Below are 25,577 nucleotides of genomic sequence, written 5' to 3' on the forward strand. Positions count from 1 at the left end.
GGAACAATTTTGTGCGACTGTTTTTATATAGTGATAGTGAAATTTTGGGAAGAATCCGGTTTTACAAATTTCTAATTTGTGAAGGGACCGTTTTTTTATTTATTACATTTAAAGATAATAGAGGACAGTTGGTTGCATTATTTAAAGTTACATTAAATAGTTACATAATTTGTGCTTTCCTTTTTTTTCCTGTATGTTGTTGCCGCCTTGTTTTCTCTCTCATTCATGTTCTTGAGAAATCTAACATTAAATGTGTCATTTTTAGAACACTTTGAGGTCACTTTAAAGAAGTAATTGATTTTATTGGACTTGTTAATTAATGTATGTATTCTGAAAATAGTTAGGGTAAAATATTTGCTTTTATTTCTTTGTAATTTGATTTCTAAGAAAGGAAAAAAAAACTTTTGGTGTTTTTAGAAAACAAAATTTGTGTTTACTTTTTTAGGTTAAGTAAATCAGAATATTTCTTCTCATTTTATCTTCAGAAAAGTAAAGATTTCTTGAGCAAAAAAAAAATAATAATAATTCTAGCAGCAACAGATCTTTTGTGCATTTTTTATTTTATAGCATAGATAAGGGAAAAAATTTTTAAAGTGTGTATTAAATGCTTTGATTTTTGTAATGTACATATTATTGACAGATATTATAGCAAATATTTTGGTGTTAACAACTCATACCTCATACTAATTAACATTATAATGTAAAATAAAACGCATTATTTTTCTGTGTTCCATTAAGCTTTTACTTTTGTCAGGTTCATAATCATTTTTCTACACCAATGGATGTCTATTTCATGAAAGAGTCAATGAATGAAGTTGAATGGTGTTGCACAGTCGAACCAGACAAGACTGAAAATCTTCCACTCCATGCTATTTATACTACAACCAGTGAACTGTTTTTTAAGCCTAAACATCTGGAACCTTCGTTAGTTACTGTTTTTCATTCAATTTTAAATTTCCAATGTGAAGACAATCTCACAGCTTTGTTTCTTTTGCTTTATGTGTTAAGAACCATTTAAAAGAAAAAGAAATGAAATAGGGAAATCTGGCTGTCTATTATGTTTGAATAAAATTGTGTGTGTCTAAGCTTAAAGCCAGACTATCAATGTCATAGTTCTACATTTAACAAATATTATCTAAGTTAAACCTGGTGATTAGGGTACTCTGAATTCTTACTTACTTATTCTCAGTTTCTGTAGAAGCATATTGTTTTATTTTTTAATGATACATTCTGCTTACTACTAAAATAATCAATTTGGAAAATTTTTTTGAATTTGCACTGATTATCGAGATATTTAAAACTAAACTAAACTCAGCGGCACGACAGCCCATGGAGGGCCAAGGCCCATCTCAGTTTTCTTGGGCTCTGGGGTGCAGGAGCAGATGTTCCGGTCAGGTGGTCAGCCGAACGCGGAACCCGCAGTGTTTAGTTCCCAAGCATGCTTGGCACTCATTTATCTACCCACTGAAGGGATGAAAGGCTGAGTCAACCTTGCACGGCCCGAGGATTGAACCAGGGGCCTGTGGCACAACAGCGCAATCGAGATATTTATCATGCAATTTTAAAAATAAAAAAAATTTAGAAGATTTTTCTTTAACATCACTTCATAGTCTAATTTTAGCTCCATATTTGTTGCACTAATATTGTGACAAACTTGCTTTAGTGTGCACATATTCGAAATCAAACTGCACATAAAATAAGCTATAGTTTTTGAGAACTAACTGATATATTCAGCTATTTTTTTATGAAATTTATATTTTCTTAACCAGAGCAAAATGGAAAACTATTCTTTCATGTCATTATTAGAAAGAATCTATACAATAAATTATCATTGGTGAGTTGCACTGTGAGTATTTTTCTATTAAACGTTACAAATAAAGAGCTCTATATAAAAAGTTAAAATGATACTTATTGTTTTTTGTGTTAGTCCTATTTTGCATTAAAAAAACTTTTTGCAGTTGATTTTATTTTTTAAAGGATGCCATTTTTTGTTTTAATAAATTTTGATGTTTCTAGATTTTCATGAAGGATAAATTTATTTAATTATATTATGTTATATATAACTTTGAATCTTGCGTAAATTAATGCATGAAGCATTAAATATGATAAACATTTGAATATAACTGAGGAACTAAGGAATTTGCATTTTGTTTTAGGTATACACTGACACTTCCTCCCTTTGCTTGGAAAGATTTAGTTGATAATTCATCTACGGAAAAAATAGTTCATTGCAAAGATAAGGAATCTAACAAAAAACCTTTTTATATAAGTGTAGGTAACTTTTAACAAAATCTTTTTATAATGAAATTTATATATTTATACCAATAATAATTGTTTTCTTTTTTTCTGCAGATTGCAGGAGAAGCTGAACGGATTTATTATGAAGAAACTAATCGCAAAACATTATCTAGCTCATTGTACAAAATACATTTGAATCCAACTGTTGTATTAAGGAACTTGCTTTTATATCCCATCAATTATTCGATGCAGGTATTGAACATTACTAGAGAATATTGCTTACAATTCAAAATTAGGTTAACTTATTAACATTTTGTTACTTAAAATAAATCTATTTACTACTTTATTCCCTTTCTGCTTTCTTAAATTTCATGCAATAAAGTAAGATATGAATGTGTTCTTGTAAAATTGTCTTGCTTTTTCATTATTAAAAATCTTATTCCAATATGAATAAATCTAATAAATAGTTTTCAGCAGAATATTTTATTTTAAGCTTTAACCATTCTTATTAAATGGCATTGAATATCTGATTTTTCTTGCATAATGAGTTTAATTTTTTTTAATTCCATTCTGAACATCCTTTTATTTTGACTTTTGAAGTATCTTTCCTACTTTTTGTTACTTTGAAATAATTAATTTATTTTTCCTAAAATTATGATTAGGATATCATTATCCATAGTTTTACATAATAATATTTTTAGAATTTTTTTTTTTCCTTTTTAGCAATCATATTCTTGCAAATTCCATTTGAATTAAGTGTAACAAAATTTAATTTAGGTTAAATATTAGACTTTCATTTGTAAAACTTTGTTTACTGAAGGTAATTCCTAATTTTAAAATTTAATTTTTTTGACAGTACCTTTGTAATATTTTTATTATCAAGAATATTTATATTGCATCAAATATGTTTTGCTTTTAGGGTGTAAGTAAGGATTATTGCTTAGCTGAAGGAGAAAGTCATGACCTGTGGGCTATTGATTTAGATAAACTTGGCCTTGAAATAAGAGTAAGGACTTGTTTTTCTTCTATTATATTGTGCATTCTTAAAGAATTGTTCTTTTTTATTTGTATTTATTCTTTCTTCACACATACATTCATTATAATGTTAATTCAACAACATATAATCATAATATAGAAGTCGTGGAAAATTTTATGTGTGTAAAATATTAGTACTCTTTGAATGATGTATTGAAACTTGCTAGAATTTGTGATTTTGATTCATACCAAATTTATACCATTTGTAATCTCTAAAATCACTTTAAAGTTATAACTTTTTTAATTTGATTGGCAACAGTATTTGAAAACTATCCTATATCAGCATTAATAAGCACATTTAGGTCATGGACTTTTTAAGTCTTTATTATCACTTTTTTGCTCTTGTTAATAATCATAAAAGAAAATTCAACTAATTTATAACAGTCAACATTTATTCGAGGTACAACATGACAAGTACTTTTTCATTACATCTGCTTGTGCATGTTGAGATCAATATTCTATAACAACACATTATTGCGTAATTGGTTAGAAAAACTCTTTTGCACCCACAATATGAACAATCCACAATCAACTTTTATCACATCTTGAAAAAAATTGCATCTGCCTCATTATATAAGTTCATAAAGTCTAAGGTCAAGTAAATTTTAATCTTTACATTTTAAACAGTTTTTGGATTGACTGTCTTAGCCTACTTTGTAAAGGCAGTGGGTAGAGAATCGGACTGTGGACCGGAAGGGCCAGGGTTCATCCTCGACTCTACAAAAACCCACTGAGTACATGCTATTTACATGTTCATAAAATCTGGAATCAAAAGTCATGTGGTTTATCATTGAGAAGTACAGGGATTTGGAGAAAATTTACTTCTCCTTCAGATCTATGTCAAAATTGAGGAAGTGGCCTCACGAATGAGTTCTGAAAAATTCATTACATGGCACAAAATTTTACCTAATCAATTATTATTTTGAAAAACTCCTTTTTTTGATAATAAATATATCAATTAAAGTTTCTTATTACTTGCAACAGACAAAATTGCTGTTTGATGAAAATTTTAAACATAGATGAAGTATTTATTTTTTGATGAAAATTTTAAACATAGATGAAGTATTTATTTTTTGATGAAAATTTTAAACATAGATAAAGTATTTATTTTCTTTTTGCAGATAAACAGCTATTTAGATAGAAATTGGACATGCTACAAAGTATTGAAGAAACAAGTGGATGAAATCAGTGTTTGGGTATTTGATTCCCCCACCAGCGACAGAACTTTGCATTTAGTTAGTACAAATATTTAGCACTTAAAATGATTCTGTTGCTTTATCGTATAAATAAAGTCAAATTTTTATAATGCTAATGTCTATAACATGATTTTTTCTGTTACTTTAAATTCAATAAGTTTTTTTTTCTTTTGTTTATTTTCTTTTATAATTTTAAGAATGTTTAATCTCACAAACATAAAATCCTATTTGTAAGTTTAATTGCTTTGTTAAAAAAATTTAATTTGTGGGGATTTTGTAATGGTTAAGTCTTTTCCCAATCAAAAAATAGAGAATAGGAAGAAAGTTATAATTTTCTAGAAAAATGCATCCTAAATATATTTCAATGTTTCGATTGTCTTTCATAATTAAGTTTTAAACTTCTTCAAAAATAACACTAGTAGTTGAAAAATAAGGCTGTTAGTTTCTATATCAAATTAACAAACCTTAAAATACTGAAGTGTATGATTTTCTTAAACATTTTTAAAAACATCCTGATCAAGAAAGTATTTCTGAATGTAAAAGCTCTTTCATGGGACTCTTTAATTTAGAGTTCCACTTTTCTCTAAAATTTTGAACTGAAATTTCAATGGTTTAAAATTACAATATTTAGAACCCTTCTAACCTCAATCTTTTGCACTTTTAAGTGTTAAAAATGGACACAACCACTAAAAGTTTATATGAAAAAAAGGTACTATTTACACTCTTGCTATATAATTGCTGAAAACCGCTAAAAAAGTGGTCATTAGACATAAAGAGGTCAAAATTTTGATATTTAGAATGGTAATATAAATAGGACAATTGTGCCTTGGACTGCAAAGATGAACTAGACTTTTTTTTGTATACATGTTTTGTGAAATATTTTATAATAATAATTTATGAATCCCACTTATTTTGATGATTTTAACAAGAAATCGAGAAAAGTTTTGACTGTTCTCTAATTTTAACAAGAAAGCGAGAAAATTTCTTGTAAAATAAATAAACACCAGATAAATAAAATAACATAAATAAGTTTTCATATTTATCAAATTTTTTGTAACTTAATATTTTTTTTTCATTTTGTTTCCACTAGTACTTTAAGTTTCACTGTTGCTAGCTTATCTTTATAGTTAATAATTAATAATTTTAAATGAAAATTTATTTCTTAATTTAGGCTTTAGGAGTGCATTCACAAAGAATTAATGGTTGCCTTGTTATGCAACTGTATTCACCATTTTGCATGGTGAATAAAACTGGAATGATGTTAACATACAGAGTAAGTAGTTATCTTTCACCTGTCAATTTATTACTTTGCTTTGACCAGTTTGTAAGTATATATTTGTACTTTTATCATTTCATTCATTGTAGACTGAAATTTAATGTATGTTAAAGGAAGTGAATTTTAGACAACTTAGGCATTGCATAAAATTTAATCAAAATTAATGTTGTATTATAAATAGATGTATAGTTTTTATGCTTAGTGTTTCAGAAAGTTGAATTTGAATTATTCCAAAATAATTTTTTAATTTCAAATTAAAAAAATAATAGGTATTTTTTAAAAGACTATTATTTTTAATATTATTTTTATTGTGCATATTTGTACATTGATGAGCAAAAGCTATAGCAGAAGTAATTACTTTGAACTTGTTAAAGGAATTCTTATTAGTTTAGTTTAGGATTGATTTGATGCGTGGTAGCAATAGTATTATGCAAAAATTTTTAAATGCATTGCTAAAAATATTAATTTGAAGTGAAAATTTTTATTATTGAATGACATATATGTATTAAAAGTATTGTGTATTGTTTTTAATAGATTGAAATAATATTAAAGATATGAACTTTCAATTTATGATCTTTTTCAAGTAAAATTGTCTTTTAAGAATCACAACATAAAAATATTACTTTAAAGTTATTAGGTTTTTTTTAAAAAAAAATTAAAGTAGTGTAACATAAATAGTAAAAATTATAATAGGTAAAATCTTAAAAATTATAAATTTTTATATAGTTTTTAAACACATCATGGTATTAAATTAAAATTTATAGTGAGAAGAAATCCCTCTGAAAAATTGAAATCTCTTAGGGAGTCAACTTCTAGGATATTCTGAGAGTATAAAAAGATAACACAAGCTTTTAAAGCAGTAGAGTTTGTTGAAATTAAATATTGAAGTTTTGGAATATGAATTATTTTAACTTAAAATGCACATTTAATTCAACCCTTCTGCTTTGTTCTTGGTAAATATATTTCTCTGACAAGCCAGGAAATATATTGTCAAGATCATATTTAAAGAATATTAAATAAAATAAAAAATAATTTATTTTAGATACTCAGGCTCATAATAGGCTTTAAATTCATCAATTTTTAATTCTAAACTTAATTTTTTAAATTAGAACAATTAAAGATTATGTTAATAAAATTTAAATAGAAAAATCTCATGAATAGGAATTTTAAAATGAAATTTAAATGTTATTTTATTATGGAATTTATTTATCCTTTAACTATGCCGCACAGTTCTTCATTTTAAGTAAAATTATTTTATAAATATATATTGTTTATTAGTTAAATTCTGCAGCATTTTTAAGTTAAAAAATTTTTTTAATGCACAATCCCTTTTTGAATCATTGAATTGATTTTTATTTATCAATATTATTATTTTAAATAATGATAATGTATTACTTCTCTAAGTGTAATGCACAGTTGTATATTAAGTTGAATATTTTCTGATTGAGATATGTTTCAGGAAAAAAATTTATTGTACCTCACAATTTTCTTGCTCTTTTAGTTATCTATTTTCTGTAATGCCTGAAACTTTATCTCCTTTAAATTTGTTGCCTGATATTTTTTTCTCATTTTTTTACATTTATTTTTAGCTTTGTATTACTTTAAAAAAAATACACAGGAATAATTCTCAAACTAAAATACATAGGAATTTAGATATCAAACTTATTTTTTGAAGCAACTTAAAACTTTTTGGACAATTAATATTTAAGTTTAACCCCAATAGTTTTGAATGATATTTTGATGATGAATAATGTTTTTAATTATTTACTGACTTTTTCTTTTAAGTTACTTCAAATATCTTATTTATTTTTAGACAATGTCAAGATATTTGCTTGTTTTGGAGATATGTTACTAAAAAAATTTTATGAAAGGGAGATAGCACATTTATAGTGTGTAAGCCAATAGCTATATAGTAATTATTAAGAAAACAAAAAACCTCATGATTATTGTACTGAAAGACAGAAACCTGCATTGAAATTCAGAAATATGTTATACTAAAATAGTTAACTGTTTTGATGCTATATATTTAAGAGTTTCAAGCATTACTTTTTTTTTATAGTTATGGCAGTTTTCAGTATTTCTCTATTTATTCCTGCCAAGAAATAACCATAAGTATCACTATTTAAATGGCATAAAAAAGTGATTTCTGTGTTTACATTCAATACAGTAAACACTGTTCAGTAAAACAGGCTCAAAATGGCATTACCTTTTTTTTAAATAGAAAAGGAACAGAACTCAAAAAGTTGTATCTCTTAAATTTATTTTTAAATACTATTTTCAATTAAGCAGTTTTTCATTTTTCGGTATGTGTACTGAATCCATTTATTACTAGAATTTTAATTTTTATTCATAAAATTCCATATTTTTTAAATTACTGTTAGTGTACAGTGGCATCTTATATAATGAACAGGTAATGAGCATCTGTCAGTCAAAATATATTTTTAAAATTTTTTATAAATGTATAGAAATTCTTTACATTTTGGCATTAATATTGCTTTCTAAATTTAGGAAACAAGAAAGCGTCTTGATTTCAAATCTTGTTGCTATTCATCGGTGAGTTTAAACATAAGTTGCGCTAAGCTAAGATCTCTGTTTAGCAAAATCTCTCAAAGCATTTTGTGTTGTCCTCGTCACATACTTTTCCATTTAGAGCTCTCTTTTTTAATTAATATATGTATAGAGAACTGCAAATAAATAATAAATTTTAAAATCATTTTGAAGTATTGAAATTGCAATAAGAACTAAAGACATTTTTTAATAAAGAAAGAGAAAATACGAATCGGAAAATAATGCCTACAATAATATTTTTAAAAATGAAATCATGTGTCAAACTGACTTTTTTTCCATGTGGAATATGAATGTAAATTAAATTAATGAATATTTTTATTTTCAAAATTAGTATTTCAAGGCTTAAATTTACTGTACACATCTATATTTAATGCAATCTTATTAACATGCCATATTTTAACCTTAAATTATAAAAAATCACAGTAGGAAATCAGTACTGGCTTTTTTTTTTCCTTCAAAATTAATTAAGAAGTATTGTTATATTAAGTGCTGGAACATGCATATTTTTGAAGTGTTACACTTTGAAACCTTCATAATTATTATTTGTAAATACTTTAACATGGAAAATTAAGAGAACAGATAAGGTTTCTTTCATTTGAGAATCACGTTATTTCTCTTTTTCTCTGCACAGAGATCAAAGAAGTTCGAGAAATTTGAGGGAAAGAATCGCAAGGTGATTTTCTCCACTTAAAATTTTGCATGCATGTTTTTTTCTTAGCTTTTCTTTGCTTGTGGCAATCAAACCAATGGGTTTCATGGTTGTTGACTTTTCTACTAATTTTCCATTTCTTTTTCTATTACTAATTAACTAATATGAATAATATTTTGGTGGTGTGTATTACTAATGTGTATTTTTTTCTAATTCATATTAATTTGCTTCTTCCAGTTAAAGTTATTAATGAATTATAATTATTGTTTAATATTACAGTATTTTGTGCATTTATATGAATTCTGTTTCTTCTAAGACCCTTATGAAGTTTATTTTCTATAACTATCAAATGCAGTAGAATCTTGATTATCTGAAGTAATTAGCACTGAGCCTTTATTCGTTATTGAAAATTCTCTAATAAAATGAGACTGATCATAATTGCTATTTATGAAATGCTGAGATTTTCCAACTGAATATTTCCAACTGCTGAGATTTTTTTCAGGGCTCCAACAGGTCAAAGTGAATAGGAAAAACTTAAAATTGAGAGAGAATTTCATTTTGAATCTAAAAGGCAGGAAATAGTCAAAGAAAGTTTATTTATTTTTTTTGCAAAAACTTGGAAAACTTCTACATTATACTTAGAAAACAACCAGTCTCAGAATTTTCTGTAACAGTAGTCAAGGATTGAGATTCGATTTGAATAATTCTGACATTTATTACAATTATTTGATATGAAAATTCCACATTTTAGTGAAATTTTTCCATGTTTCCATCCTAATTCAATACAATTTTTTTTTTGCTCACAAAATCTAATATTTTAGGTTACAAATAAGGAAAAATCAAAGTTTTCTGATTTAAAATTGCATGGTATAGATAAAATATATATAAATTTACTTATACTTTTTTAAATATTCCTCCACTTCTCCACTCTCGCTTGCTGATTCACTATATAATTAGTGGATTCTCTAAACATTGAAAGATTATTTGAATTTCTCGTAGTCTGTGCTGGCGTTAAAGGCGGAAAAATTTTTATACACGGGTGATGTTAAATCAGAGTTCTACTATATACACTGCTCAAAAATATTAGGGGAGCACATGGCTCCCCTAATTTTTTTGAGCAGTGTATAATGCTACCAAAATACATTAAATATACACTGCTCAAAAAAATTAGGGGAGCAAATGGCTCCCCTAATTTTTTTGAGCAGTGTATGTCTCTTGGGTATCATACACAAGTTAGAAAGCAAAAGCTCCTTCACATCATAATATGTCTATAAATTAGCTTCATGATATAACTGCCATTTCTCTTGGATTTTCTGCAAGATTTTATTTTATTTTAGAAGTAATAGCGATACTAATATTTTTCAATTTAATTCTTTGATTTATAAATTTAATTTCAGTTGATTTGGATCACCACTACATATAAATAAATTCATGTGTTTATGATTGTATGATTATCTCACAATGTTGTTTTTAAATTCTGGCAAAATATAAAACCATATTTTTCTTTTAACTATCATCCGATAATCACTTCTTTACTTCGTAGAAAAACCATTCTGGTAATGACGTGGCAGGTATATGATAGAGAGGTTTATTTTCATTTATCACAATTCTGAGTGAGGAAAATGACTTTGTTTATTAATTATTATATCAAGTGCAATGTTTTGGAAATTGGTTACAGTGTTACAATATCTAATAATTATGACAAAAACTAGAATGAAAATTTAAACGATAAATTAGAAATACAGGTAGGTAAACAAAACTCTCCATATAAAAGAGCTTTGGATAGTCAAGCTTTTACTGTGTATATGAAGTTATTTATACTTAAATAATGCACATAATTTTAATCACTTATTTAAATTATACAGTTATTAAATATCAATATAATGATTAAACGATATGTAAAAATAAGAAACTGTTCAATGAAATTTATATTGTTATTATTTTTTTAGTAACACTTTTGTAAATTGAGTTAAAACATTTGTTAAAGATATGCATTTAAAAAATAAAATTTTTTTTGCTGCTAATAGTTTTGGAAATATGTTTGAATAATTTTAGTTGCAATTTTCTTCTAAAATATACTACTAAATAATTTTTAAGAGATTATTGCATCACTTCTCTGTATTTTTAGATTTTCTATAGATGCCACAAGAGTGTTGATAAGTTTTTTTATTTATTATTTACTTTGCACACATTAATAACTTCAAATTTTAGTTACATATGAAGTAGAGAATACTAGTAGTTTTAAACTATATATTTAGCGCATGCAGATTTGTTGATTTTTTAATTTATTTTTGAAGCGCTCTTTAATTTTACTCCTTTTTTTGTTTTGAAGTACTCTTTTGTTTTAATTGAGAAATATTTTTTTTTAAATGTTGGATAATCCTTTAATATTGTTAAAAGTTAAAATAATATATAAAAGGTGCAATAGCAGAACATTTTAACAAATGTCACATTTTAAAGAAAGTAAATAACATTAAGTAATGAATAGATTAGATTTATGCAAATGAAAATAAAATGTAAATTTATAGAATGCAAAAAATTTTGAAATATAAATATTTGGAATAAAATAGTAGATCAAAGTCATTTTTCATTAATCCTAACGATGCTTTTGTACTCTTTGAAGGTATATTTAGAAGGAAGAGTAGCTTTTTTTTTATTTTTAGGTGTTGTGTTTTTGTATTATATTCTCCTTTTCTTAATACTTGTTATTATAATCAGTGATTAACTTCACAGAATAGAATATTAGTATTAATTTTAGTTATAGTTTTTTGCATTGTTCTAAATTTTAGAAATCTGTTCAGTGTTTAGTATTTACCATTACAATTTTTAATACACTCATAGTTAAGATGTTTTAGTGTAAGTATTTTGTGTAGTGGTTGAAATTATTTTTTGAATATCCTACATTATTTTGTATTTATTATTTAATGAATATTTATTTATGTCCAAATGGTATTTTTAACTTACTAAAATTGCATATTTTATTCTTAACCAAGTATGGGACTAAATTTTTAACTATAATCTTGGTTGTGCTTATTTTATGCTAGCCTATAGTTTATGACTTATTAAATCTTGTTTTGTCTTTTCATTCTACTACAACATATCGAGATCAGATAACATAATCTGAGATACATTAATTATTTTTTATAATTAACTTTTAATAAGTTATTAATATAACAATAAAGCCAAATTCTAGCATGTTATTCCTGTTTTAGAAACTTAACCTTCTTAACTTTTGCTTCAGCTGAAAGTTTTTTAAAAATGCCTTTTATCTCTGCTTTAGATTTGAGTCTTAAGTTTTAAAGCAAGGATTTTAAAAAAAGGTTTATTTCTTATGTTCTGGAAAAATCAAGTTTCATAATATCTATGATGAATAAAAAGTCCATGAGGAAGCTAAGTTCTAAAATAAAAATAAATTCTTAAAAGTAGTGAAATTAATGTAAAATAAAAGTTCTATTCATTATCTGTAGTTTAGCTTTTGAGGTTTTATGTTTCATTTCTGATCCTCTGAAAAATGATAAGATTTTCTGAAAAAGATAAGAAAGATATATTATCTTTTAGATTAAATCTTTTTTTTTAATTATTTAACATATTTTTTTATTATTATAATTTTAATAGAAATATGTAGATTTCCCAATCCAAGACTTTCTATTTATCCTATATATTACTTGATTTTTTAGATGTTGTTATTTATGTCTTTTTAATGCAAGATACTTTTTTCAAAAATTAACGATTAGTTTTCTTTAGTAACAATTTTTAACCATGAGCATTTGGGCTTTTTATTTCATAATTTTTACAAAAACTAATTTGCTTTCATTTAAAGGACAACTTTTTAAAAGAAATCAAAAAGTTTTCGAACAAAATAATTTTCAGTAATTTTCAAGTTGATTTTTTGAAACTAATAATTATTTTAAAAGTTATTGGTTAACCATCAATAAATTAAAATATGGTATAATGTTCTGTAATATTAAAGTTAATAATTTTTTTTTCTATGTGTTATAGACTTCGATAAATTCTACTTTTTCATCTTATAAGGATTATTATAATAATTTTGAATAAGCTTTTAGTCTTTTTTTTATTCCACCCTGATTCAAAGTTTTTCTCTTTTTGATATTTCAGCTATTTTTTTTATTACATTTTGAAATACATCACTGCTTAATTGCTTTATTTAATGCTGCAGCTGCTCACTCACATTGCTGATTGCTAAATATTTGCAATCTAATTTTCCTATCCACTAAACTTGAAATTTGTAATTCAAAACCGTTAAATATATCAAGCTAGAAAATTCAGTATTCATAATATGCTATATCATTTAGCATCTCTTTGTGTGTTTACTTATCAATAAATTTGTGCTTAATTTTCTGCAAGCTGTCCAACTTATCTGACAGTGAGGATTCTGGATCAAGATCTTCAATGTTATCCCTTTTCACTGTGAGTTAGCTTAAAGTTTAACCACTATACATTTGAAGAGAGCAGATTTGTTTTTCCACTTATATTCTTATGTTTCGATTCCCCACCCTCTAATTCTTTGAATTAAATTTAAATTTGAGTATTATACTTTAAGTAATTTTTAGTAATTTGTGTGTTTAACATTATGTAAATCTTTTTATTAAAATTTTTCTTTCTAAAACGAAGTAGTACTAAAAAATTTTTTTCGGGTGTTAACTTAACCCTTTCCATCTTTAAGCTTTGAATTTGCTCTTAGAGTACGCATAGGCTAAAAATGAAAAAATAAATAAGCTGAATTATGGTTTTTATTGAATTGAAAATGAATTATAAACATTGAATGAACTGTCAAAAATGTTGAAAATGCTTATCAAAGAAACACAATTTTTATGGTTGAATTTTATTATTCTCTTTAAATTGAAAATTTTGATGGGAAGCATTAATGCAATGTTTTTTATAGAATGATAATAATTGAAATAATTTATTCAATACATTGTTATTCAAAAAAAAATATTTTAAAAATAGCACTATTATTTCACTGACATTTTACTTAAATAATTTCATAGAAATGACTGAAATATTCAATAAATAATTAAATAAATGATTTGTTTGAAAATAAATATAATAACAGGTTTCAAAAGTTATGATTGGTTTTCAAAGCAAAATGTTTTAACTCTTGGAACCCCTGTGGGGCTCTGCAGAACTGCTTTAGGCCTTCTTTTAGCATTTAAATATTGAACTAAACTATTTTTCTTAGTTAAATTTTAATCAGGTATAAATTTGATCGAAAGGGTTAAATTGTATTTGAAATAAAAAAAAAATTTAATTAAGTTTTAACTTTGTTTTAATGAGTTTTAACTTCTTGAATATTAGGCTTTCTTTCCCCACAAACCTCATTATATTGCATGAAATAATAAATCTTATTTCCTCTTTCAATATATAGAATAGTAATTAATTAAATAATTATAGTTTTTATTAGTTAGAATTTATTTAAATTACTTGGTTTATATCATTGAAGCATTAAATTATGTATCACATATTATTCATAAAATTTATGAAAAACAGGCTGACATTTTTTTTTTCACAAATTCAATTTGAATATTTAAGATGTCTGCATTATCTGTTTAAGTTATGGTAAAATTTAATTTAAAATCTTGCTTTCTTAGATTGACTCTGTCATTTCATTTTTCTTCTATTTAATTGCCTATTTTTAAAAGACAATTTATATCCTTCAATTTTTTGAAAGAACTAACCACTTACTGGAATATTTCAGTGGTATTCCTTAAAAATCTTGGCTATTTTAAATAATAATATTTTTCTAATTTTCGAATAATTTTTTTGTGTTTTAATAAATAGCTTAAAAAAATTTAGATATCAAGAAATTAATTAACTATTTTCTTTTGAATTTTATTTTTAATTGTAAATTTTTTAATGGGAAATTGGGTCCTATGATTTATGAAAGAGCTTACTACTTTTTACTATATTGCTGGTTTCACGAATATTCTTTGAACATTTTTTTCTTCAAAGTTATAATAATTATTTTTAGAATTTGGTTTTCATGGTTTCATATTTTTTTAAAAAATTGCAGATATTTAAAGAAAAACTTAAGCGACTTTAACATTGTTTTCACTATCCCACTTCTGCAACAACAGCAAAAAACTTTGTTTTTAATTATTATTATTGTTTTTATTTATTTATTCATTTGTGTCACACGAGTTCATAGTCTATTAAGTTTTGTTTTAATTTGTCTAATAATAGTAATTGTTTTAAAGTAGTTTGTTTAAAAAATTAAACATGATTATTGTTAAAGAGGAATTATATTTTATTTTTGTTACAATCATGATTTATTTTTGTTTAGGGAGAAGAAGATAATATTATTCGACATCCTGCTGAAATTAATCCAGTGATGTTTTCTTTTAAAGCTAAAGCATTTTTTGCAAAGAAAAAGGTAAAGGGCATATAATTGCAGTTTTAAGTTCTATATTTCTTATCAAATAATATTTTTTTTGTTGAGTTTGAATTGACTAAATTAATTTTAGCTAACTTAATTAGTTTTTTTTTAACTAATGTTTGTTCAAAAACTATTACTAACCTCTACTTACCCTCTGAGGGTTAATCTAATTTTTCATAATGTAAAGCTGATGACTTTCTTACATCAAGTTACTGATATTCACAATGATTATAATAATTGTAAAAGTTTAATAACACTTTCACTCTCTTTTGAAGGTCCTGCTTTATATTTTGAATATTTTTGTAGCCCTTTTATATAACATCTCTCTTAAGAAGTTGACTCTTTTATTCTTTTACTGTCAATCTACTTTCATAAGTCTGTACAAAAAATAATCTGCAGAGCAGAACTTCTCCATTGGATAGCAATTCCATTGGATAACATTGGAACTTCTCCATTGGATAACAATAGAAAAATGTTTAGTAATTATTTCTGTTAAGTCTGTGACAAATGTTAAGTACATCAAAAAATTGATTGGCACCTAATGTGTTTTGCATTTATAAATAACTCAATTTGTTTGAGTCTTATCTATTATCTTTTTATATATCTACCTACTAAATTACATTTTAGCTTAATGTTTTTCTTTTTTCTCCTTCATCATTACATTCAGATTCATTTTTCTGCAAATCAATTTAAAACAATATGTTAAAAAATTTAAACCTTTTTTGAAAGTAATTGTTTTAAAACATTTTTTCAGTACGTTTATGAATTTTGAAGGAAATTATTACCTTTTTTTGCATCTTGAATCATCAATTCTGCTGAACACTATCCTTTTAAACGTTTTTTCATCATTTATTTGTGCATTTTTCTCTTGTTATTTTAATAACAATAAAAAAAAAATTTACATTGCTTTGAACGCTCTTAAATTGGCTTCTTTTTTCTTAATTGGAGTATAGTATTTTAGTTAAGAATTCTTCATAAAAAGATTTGGGATTTAGGTCTGCTGTTAAAAGTATATCCTAAATTACATCAGAGAACAAAATTTCAAACAAATGTGTCTTAACCCAATTTGAAAATGCTTTTCCATAGTGCTATGGTGTATCAATCCTGTATAGCATTTTAGTTAGAAATTATTTGAGGAGAATAGGATTTAAACCTGCAATAAGAGGCACGTCCAAATTTAAATTACATTGGAAAAAGGAATTAATTATGTCTTTAACTAATTTCAAAATTACTTCATGAATTTAGCAATTGGTAAAAATTTCTTTCAACTCTAATTGCATAAAAACAAAGTTCTTATCAGATATCTAAAAACAGACAATTGTATACTATTTTGTTATCTATCAAAAACTGTTTTACAATCGAGAATCTAGTATAACACACACGTTATATCTCAAATTGTGATTGCGTTGGCGCTTTGCATTGTACATGTGTCGAAAGATACTGCCAAATAGAAATAATACCCATTATAAATTTACTTGTCAAAGATAAATATCGAGGATTAAAAACATATTTAGAAATTTCCCTCCCTGTCACCTCCCTTATGTCAGTTGAGTTCAGTTGGGAGACGAAGGACCTCTTTAGTCATAACAATGTGTGCGGAAATTATGCAACTGATTTCGAAGCGGGTATGCTAGTTAAAAATTATGTACTGCCGAGCTCTTGTCTTTTAAATTTCCTCGAAGAGAAGAGATGACTGAAAATTCTATTAAATCTTTGAATTATTTTTCACCTGCAAATTAAGTGGTGTCTGTAATTTTCGGACTCTGTCTAACATACACATTAAACAATTTCGAGTTCGGATTTAAAAAAACCTTAGGGTCCTTGTGCTAGAATGTACTAAAATAAACATTCGAACAATAATGGGCTGTATAGAATAACAGCTTTATAACTGTATAAATCTGTTCATTTCATATATTAAATTATGAATTTGGACTTCTATTTTTCTGAAAATGTTTTCAACCATGCAAAGTTTATAAATAGTTATTTGAATGCATTAAATGGTTTATACTTAACTCTAGCTAGACAAAATAAGGAGACATTTTAAAAAGAACACAGTGAACCTCTTGCCGGTAGAGTTTCGTAAATAATCTCATTATTGAGAAATCAGATGAAGAAAATAGCCACCAGACATTACAAAGGTCAAAAAAGAATAAGGATAGTGAGAAGTGGAATCTTGTTTTAACTGTTGGAATTCTGAATGTTTGATCTCATAAGCTAGACCTAAGATTTTATCACTGTTTGAATACTTTTAAAAAGCTTTTATTATTAATGCCACCGAGTTGAAGATTAAAAGGGCATCCTAAGTTCTGTTGAATGCATTTATTTGAAAGAGTTTTTGGAAAACAAAGGTTAAGGTCAAGTAGAACTGGGGTACCATTGTCACACAGAATGTAAGCAAATCTCTTAAAGGGAAAGCCTCGTTCCCTATTGGGCTGCTGTGGTACTGATGATGATTTGAAAATATTAACCCATACCTGTAATTTGATGATACCAAATTGTTGTATTGAATTTTAATTCGTTTTTCTTTGTTTTGAATGTGTTAAAAAATTTATCTGCTCCTTGGTTTTTTCATCTTTCAGGCATCATTGAAAATCGGAGATTCTGAGTGGTCTGACAAATTTTCTCTGGATGCTGTTGGAAGCTCTGGAACTGTTATTGCAAAAACCAAGAGTGGGAAAACATATGGAGTAATTACATTTTAATTTATAAGAAGTGTAATACAGTGAATAAGTTAATGTAAAAAATTTTTCTGACACCCCTTGTTACCAGGCTTGAGGATGATTGTATAAATATCTTAATTCTAGCTTAAATTAGCAGAAATCGATTACAGTTTATTCAAAACTAAACATTAAAATAAGCAAATATTGTTTGCTAGCTTGTATATTTAGTATGCATATAATATTAAAAAGTGCATTATTAGACCAGTATTTCAGCTATGTGATTAGTTTATTTTTAAGAAATGTAATTATGTGTATTATTCTGATAAAATTCTTAACCAAATTAAGTTTGCATTTAAATTGAATCATATTTAATAAAATTCGGGAACAATGTACAAAGCACAAATCAAATGGTTAAAAGAGATATCAAGTATTTCCATCTGATGTACTGTAGTTAGTATACCATCTTTAAAGGATATTTAATATAGAACTAAAATTATTGTTCTTTTTAACTACTATTTAATTTTCTTTTTATGTTGTTTTACTTTTTTTTATTGATGTCAAAAGTGTAATTGATTTCTAAGATGTAAAATGCATTCAAAAAGGTGTTTCAACTTCCTTGCATTTTTGGACATTATTTCTATTTTTAATTCAATTAGTTTAAAATCTCATATGTATTCTTTGTTGCCTAATATCAGTTTGGAAAAAATTTATACTCCAAATTAGTAATGTTATTTATTTTACGTATATGTATATATAAGTTGGTGTAAAAGAAAAGAATATAACTAAGTGAAATTTGTATGATAAGAATCCATTTCATGCTAATTAATTTTTAAAAATTAATGTAGTCAAACTGAAAATGTTGTTTAAAGTTTTATAATGTTTTGAACATGTGTAGTTTTAATTACTTAGCTTTATATTTAATGTTACAGTTAGGAGTGCAAATAAAGCTAAGTCAAGCTGGATTAACAAAAATGGTTATCTTCACACCTTATTATCTTTTAGTAAACAACTGTGAAGTAAGTATATCATTTGTTATCTTTATTCTTAAATCAAGTTGAAATATTTTCATTTCTTGATTTGTATTTTCAAAAAATTTATACGATTTTATTTCTGTTTCCAATTAGCAAGAAATAGAAGTAATGGAAATTGGTACATCTGAGTGGTTAAAAATCCCAACCTCTGAGGTATAGTTTTTACTTATTTTTAGCATTCAAGGTTTTACAAGAATAGCACGATGTATATGTTTTAATATTCTTTGTATTATTTAATTAAAATATGCAGCTGCAAAAATTGTACTTAAAAAGTTTAATTTTTAAAATATTAGTTGGGTTTCATAATTGTAAGTTAGAATATACTAAGGTCTACTCTAATATAATTTTATTTTCATTACAAGCTTGTTTGAAAATTATCATATGTATGGTACTAAAAAATATGCATAAAAGTTAATTTTGTCTTAAAATCTGTATTTTTTATTGTTTTGATTGACTTCGAAAAAATCTTTACTTCTAAGCAATGTTTATAATCATAAAAATCTATCAATTTTAAATGTTGGCTTTTAGATTATTTCATTAATTAGTTTAGGAATCAGCCTATTTATAAGAAAATTCAGAAATTAAATAATACCTTAAAATTATTGAATTTGCTGTAAATACATTTTAAATGTGAATCATAAATTTTATTTTATTTTAGTTAGGGGGTTTCGTATAATGTTTCTGAAACCTCTTTTGAAAGAAGTCTAGACTAATAAACTAAATAAATTTTTTAGGAGATTTTGAATTTTTTAATTAGATTTATAAATATATAAAAAAATTTGTGACTTATTAACTATTGCCTACATGTCGAAAGTATGTTAACTAAATTAAAAAATTTAACTAATATTTGTGTATATATATATATATATATATATATATATATATATATATATATATATATATATATATATATATATATATATATATATATATATATATATATATATATTTAACTTTAGTGCAATTGTGCTAAGTTAATAAGTTTTTTTATTACATGCCATTTAAGTTTAGGAATATTTTTGTGTTGAAAGAGTTTTTTTTACCGTTGAATAATAAATAAATTTTAAAATAATTTAAAATGAAGCATATAAATTGCATCTAATTCGTATTAGCATCATATTTTGTGACAAATTTTTTAGATCTTCTCTTTACAAATTGTTTTCGTAAAATTGACTTTTTAGTACATGAAAATAACTACTTTTAACCTGCAGGAAATTTCCCAAGATTCTTCATCAAAGAAAAGGGAAAATGTATGTAAAGATTTTTCTAAGGTTTTTGCAATAATAAGTGCATATGGGCTGAATATATAACTAACTTTTTGCTTCTGTATGCAACTTTAGAAAAAGTGCTCGTGTATTTTCCATACTAGCATGTCTGCCTAATCCTTAATTCCTATATCTTAAATGGATTAATGATAATTTATTTCTGCAGAAATGTGCTGGATTTCCCCAACATTGTTAAAATATGCCTGAAATTCTAAAAATCATGAAAATTACATTGCATGTTTCTTTAAGTCTGCATAACTATCAATATACTTAGTACTATATTTTCGAGTGTATAAGTTAATATTTTTCTTTATCAGGGTTGCCACTCCACAGGGAGAACAGGGAAAATCTGAAAAATACAGGGAATTTAAAAGTCACCTAAAATAAATAGGAAAATGCAGGGAATTTTGAGTTTTCCCTTACAAACTGGGAAAATACGTAGACTTATTTCTTATTTTTGTTTTTTAAAAAGTGACCACTCGAGGTACATTCTATGAGATAGTTAAGGAAATAAACCATTTAATTTAATTTTCATCATCTGCAGAGGGGATGGCTCCCCTGCTTTGGTAGTCCAACGACCTGCCTGTGAAGTCGTGCAATTTTCAGTAGAACAGTTTAATGAGAACCAATACTGCGTACCCTCGGTCTCTACACAGGCTGATCAAAGTGGTCAACACCGGCTCACGGACCGCAGCCAGTGATGCTTGACTTCGGTGTTCTACTTGGAGCTGTGTCTTTATGATCAGTCCACTGCGGAACCTGATTTATTTAAATTACTAATTAAAAAAATAGAAACTATTTAAATTACTACTTTTATTTTTCACTAAATTTTTTATAAATATTTTTACTAAATGCTTTTAATATTATTATTTAATATGTTTTCAAAATTAGAATGCCAGTGAGTTTAAATCATAAAAGAATATTTTTCATTAAATAGTATCACATTATAATTTGTTATAACCACTATGCTTGTTTTATGACACTACAACTTTAGTTTGTCTTAATATACAAAATTTCTCATTAATGTTTAAAAATTATGCTTTGTATCATTTCTGACACTCAGATTTTATCTTATTATTTTTTAAATTTATTCTCTCTTCTCTGTAATATAAGTGTTGTTCTGTCATGAGGCAAAAACTGTCAGGAGGTTAATTTAAGCACTAGAAAATAACAAAGTTCAGCATTTATATATATTGAAAAAAGACAGAAGTTCCTTTAACAAAAATTAATTTATACACTAGAAAATATGGTACACTTACGAAAAAAAAAATTTCTTTGTCTATTCAGCATTTTTGAATGGCCATTGTTTTGTGAAAATGTATAAGCAATTATTTTTTCCTCTCAATATTATGAATTAACAATTGTTAAATAATCTTCTTTTTATTTAATAGTTTGCTAGTAGAACTGCTAGTTGGATATGAAAAGTGTTTTTTTTTTTCATTTATTTCTATAACGTTTGACTTTGTTAATAATGCATAAATTAATTAAACACATAATTTAATTTTATATTCCTTTGAATATTTTTTAAAATTTTTTTATATATGATTTATTAACAAAATTTCTCTCTCAGATATAGCAAACATTTTTAAAAAGTAACTGATACAGCTTAATAAGGGGAATATGTCTGCTGTCATAATCTAGTGCATAAGTGCCGTAACTGGGGAACATTCAATCCATAAATTACAGACAAATTTTTAGTAAATTTTTTAAAAATAAATTGCAACACTGAATTGGTTAAGATAAAATCATTATCTGATTACAATCACTCATGTTTGCAGCTGCCATAACCCAGAGCATTGAATACAGATTAAATAAGAAGTATGAATTGAAGTTCTAAATTAGTATGGCCGAGTGGGGTAAAGCCAAGTAATTTGATTATGCTGAAATCAGTACTGTTTCCAGCAAACTAACTGTGAATTACACTTTACTTGTCAAGAAGATACGATAATTTCTGCTCTCGAGTGTAGACTAATGAGTATTACCCAGTTTTGCCCCCAATCGCTTGATCTGAAAAATTGCTGAGCCAGCAAAAGCTGCAGTGTAGGGGAGAAAAACAATACCTATGTCCATGACTGGACATAGCATGGTTCGTAGCGTTTTTAAAAAGTGCTTAAACGTGCTTATTCTAGATTTTCTTCTTAAGAGCTCTTAAAGGTGCTTTTTTCATAGGATGTCTTTAAAAAGTGCTTAATTTTTCCCTTTTTAAAAATGAGATTTTCTTCTTGTCCATGTCGATTTTCGCCACGTGTTGTGCAAAAGTGTGCTTTTCCAATTGTTCTAATAATGTTTTCACAATTCATTCAGCCACTATCCATTTCGGCATACTGTCGGTCCATAGCTTATGAAAGCGCCAATCATTTTACATGTTTTATGAAATACTTTCAAGTCCGCATGTACGTCTACTGAGCTGGGTTCGGTGTGATTATTGCATGCTGCATTCTCAATTTCATACTTCATTTTCCACGCTCTGATATCGAACCGAAAAATCTCTCGGATCTTTTTATGGTGGTTAGTATAATCAAGAAGAGAGTTCTTTGTCAGAAAATAGTTATTTTTTCACAATCATGTGAAGTCTCTGAAGATTGTTTTGAATCTTGCTAATGTATATAGTGCTTAAAAAGTACTTATTATTTGTTGAAAGATTTGACTATGCACCCTGACATAAGTTTTGCAAGCCGCAGCACAAAATTTTTTGTGGGCCTTTTTCTCAAAGCAAAAAAGCCTTATTTTGATATTTTACAGAATTTTTATATGGAAAAAAAAGAAAACTATCTTTTTAAGAAACTGATTAATAAACACTGTTTTGTAAGATACTTGGTCAGTCCCTCTGAAGTCCTGGAACAATTGTTCATCGCTCTCTTCTTCCCTTGAGTTCGACCTTGAATACATAACAAGTAAATTACATGCATTATTTTCTTAAATTGTCATAAATAGAAGTGTCTGTTACTTTATGACGGAAATTCCAGTATTTCTAAATTTCATATAGAGTTGTGTACCTTGTCTTACCCCACTTGTGGCCTCACCTCATCTATACAACTGCTAGAAATTCTCTCACCAAAAAGCAAAAAAAAAACATAAATTCATGCCATTTGATATGCCTGCTTGACTAAAGCAGACTTTTACTTAACATTAACATTTGTCATATTTTCCAAAGTAATCAGGTAATGAAATATTTAACTGAAATAAAATAACATTTTTAGTATTCTTCTGAAACCCGAAACAATCATTTTAATTGTAGAAAATTGATGCATCGTAAAAAAATATTGCAAAAAAGCATGAAACTAACAATACAGACATTACATTTATATATAATCAAAGTAGTTTTACCACTTTGGTAAAAGACAGGGCAAGATGACCAAAATAAAGTGGAAAAAATGTGAAAACCAAATAGATTTCTCTTATAGTCAACAGGGTGGCAGTTTTCCTTGAAATTAAGAAAAGTATAAAATTCTCAGTATAATTTACAATCAACTGTTGAAAGTTCTGGAATATTAGAAGTTATTAATGATTGTGCTCAATTTCTTGAATTACATATTGTTAAACTTATCCAGTTTTACTATGGTTTGTTTTTCTTTTCATCAGTAATATTTGAATAAATAAGGTGTAATTAATAATTTTGCGATTTAATTAAGGTAAATATTCATCCTTTATTAAACAAAGTCTTTTTTAAAATTTAAATTAAATTTAATTAAATGCTAAAATGAATTTTTTTTAATGAATTTATACCTAACATATGATATAATTAAAATTAACTCATTGAGGAAAAGTTATTGTTATTATTTATTCATATATTTATTATGTTTAATGTCGTATGACTTTTGCGTGCAATAAAATTGACAAGTTTAGATTCAAGAAAAAAAGAGTTACAGTCAAATTCGCTTTCGAAGAGACCGCAATATTTGCTTGCTGCAACTGAATGCTCGTAGAAAGCTGGGTTGTCAAAAAATCACAAAAGTATATTCATACTTATTAAATTATAAATATATTAATTACTCAATTTAATTTATTTTATATTTCTGTACTGTAAAAAAATATATTTAATTTGAATTGGCTGTTTCTTTGTTGTATTATTGTTTTTCGGATAAGACCCATATCTCTAGAAACATTGTCCACACTAAAAAGGAATTAGCTGATATGAAGTTGTGAAATTAAGTAGACATTTTAGGAATCACAAAAATATTGCTCATTAAAACCGTTGTTTGCTTGTTAAAAGCTTTGCTCCAATAGACTTAACATTGTATTTCTCTGTTAATTCCCGGTTCTCGTTAAATCAAGGCTTGTTATTTGAGAAATTGACAATATATGTCTTAAAGAATTTTTTTATTTATTGTGAGTTTCAATGTATATAAATATGCAGTTAAATTCTTAAATTATATATTCTTTATTTGGGCCATGCTAAATTAAATTTCAGAAATCTATAAAAAAATTTACTATGGACATCTCTGGAAATTTTTCTGTCTAGCGAGTGGCCAACGTGATTGAACTCAAAATGTGCTAATCAATTTATTATCACTATTTTTTTTATAATTTCTAGTTTCTTATTTAATGAAGTAAAATAATATAAATCTGTTTTGAAATTTGCAATTTCTATCACATAGTGTGTTAGATTCTGGCCTAATGATTCTAATGCGGCTGAAATGATTGCTAAATATGCTGGTGAAGAAGAGCAGACGGCTGTGTTTTCATTCAAAGAGCCTCATCATACTCTTCTTAGTTTATTCACAAAGGTAATTATTTAATAACCACAATTCATTCTAATTTTAAAAAATTTCCAACTCTGTGGACACCTTCATTATTTTTCTCAAAAATTTAACAAAGTATTCATAAATTTTTGTTTTTTTTTTCAGATTTTTGCCAAAAAATTTTAACTTTTTTTGAGCATATAAAAATCTGAACTGCTGAAGAAAAAATTCATGAATTTAATTTAAAATTGTGTGTTTATAACTCAAACACACTTTCATAGAGCTGATATCTTAACATTTTTATTATTTCCTTTTTTTTTATTGTACTTTTATTATTTGTGGCTCTCATAATACTTGCTATATTGATTAAGAAAATTTTTTTTTGATTTTAACACATCTAAATTTGTTAAAAAAATTTTTTTTATTATTTTACAGAAAGGTGGTATAGTCGTCAATTGTCAAATTTCAGAATCATCAGTAATTGTCACATTTGAAGATTACTTTCCTGGTCATGCTGCATTTTTATTAGTTAACAATTTAGATGATGTTCCAATAACTTTTAATCAGAGGTATTTTTAAATAT

At 25.8% G+C, this 25,577-nt stretch overlaps 1 protein-coding gene across 7 annotated transcripts in view; it reads left to right on the plus strand.

The window, feature by feature from the left end:
- The window catches only part of Vps13 (vacuolar protein sorting 13C), a 123,183-nt gene that overhangs the window by 71,454 nt on the left and 26,152 nt on the right, over positions 1–25,577 (plus strand). Inside the window, exons 47-61 of one of the 7 annotated variants that reach the window (XM_087166007.1) lie at positions 755–924; positions 2,157–2,271; positions 2,353–2,490; positions 3,158–3,244; positions 4,395–4,508; positions 5,641–5,742; positions 8,945–8,986; positions 13,328–13,390; positions 15,264–15,353; positions 17,936–18,043; positions 18,946–19,032; positions 19,141–19,200; positions 20,259–20,297; positions 24,911–25,039; positions 25,430–25,563. In XM_087166007.1, coding sequence (XP_087022133.1) covers positions 755–924; positions 2,157–2,271; positions 2,353–2,490; positions 3,158–3,244; positions 4,395–4,508; positions 5,641–5,742; positions 8,945–8,986; positions 13,328–13,390; positions 15,264–15,353; positions 17,936–18,043; positions 18,946–19,032; positions 19,141–19,200; positions 20,259–20,297; positions 24,911–25,039; positions 25,430–25,563 — 1,478 coding nt within the window. Of the gene's footprint in view, positions 1–754; positions 925–2,156; positions 2,272–2,352; positions 2,491–3,157; positions 3,245–4,394; positions 4,509–5,640; positions 5,743–8,253; positions 8,299–8,944; positions 8,987–13,327; positions 13,391–15,263; positions 15,354–17,935; positions 18,044–18,945; positions 19,033–19,140; positions 19,201–20,258; positions 20,298–24,910; positions 25,040–25,429; positions 25,564–25,577 lie in introns of all 7 variants that reach the window. The other 6 variants (XM_087166009.1, XM_087166008.1, XM_087166010.1 and 3 more) reach the window with 6 other exon arrangements.

This window comes from Parasteatoda tepidariorum, chromosome 6, assembly GCF_982258835.1.
Source record: "Parasteatoda tepidariorum strain Cologne lab strain chromosome 6, Ptep-v5.0, whole genome shotgun sequence".
In the NCBI taxonomy this organism is placed as follows: domain Eukaryota; kingdom Metazoa; phylum Arthropoda; class Arachnida; order Araneae; family Theridiidae; genus Parasteatoda; species Parasteatoda tepidariorum.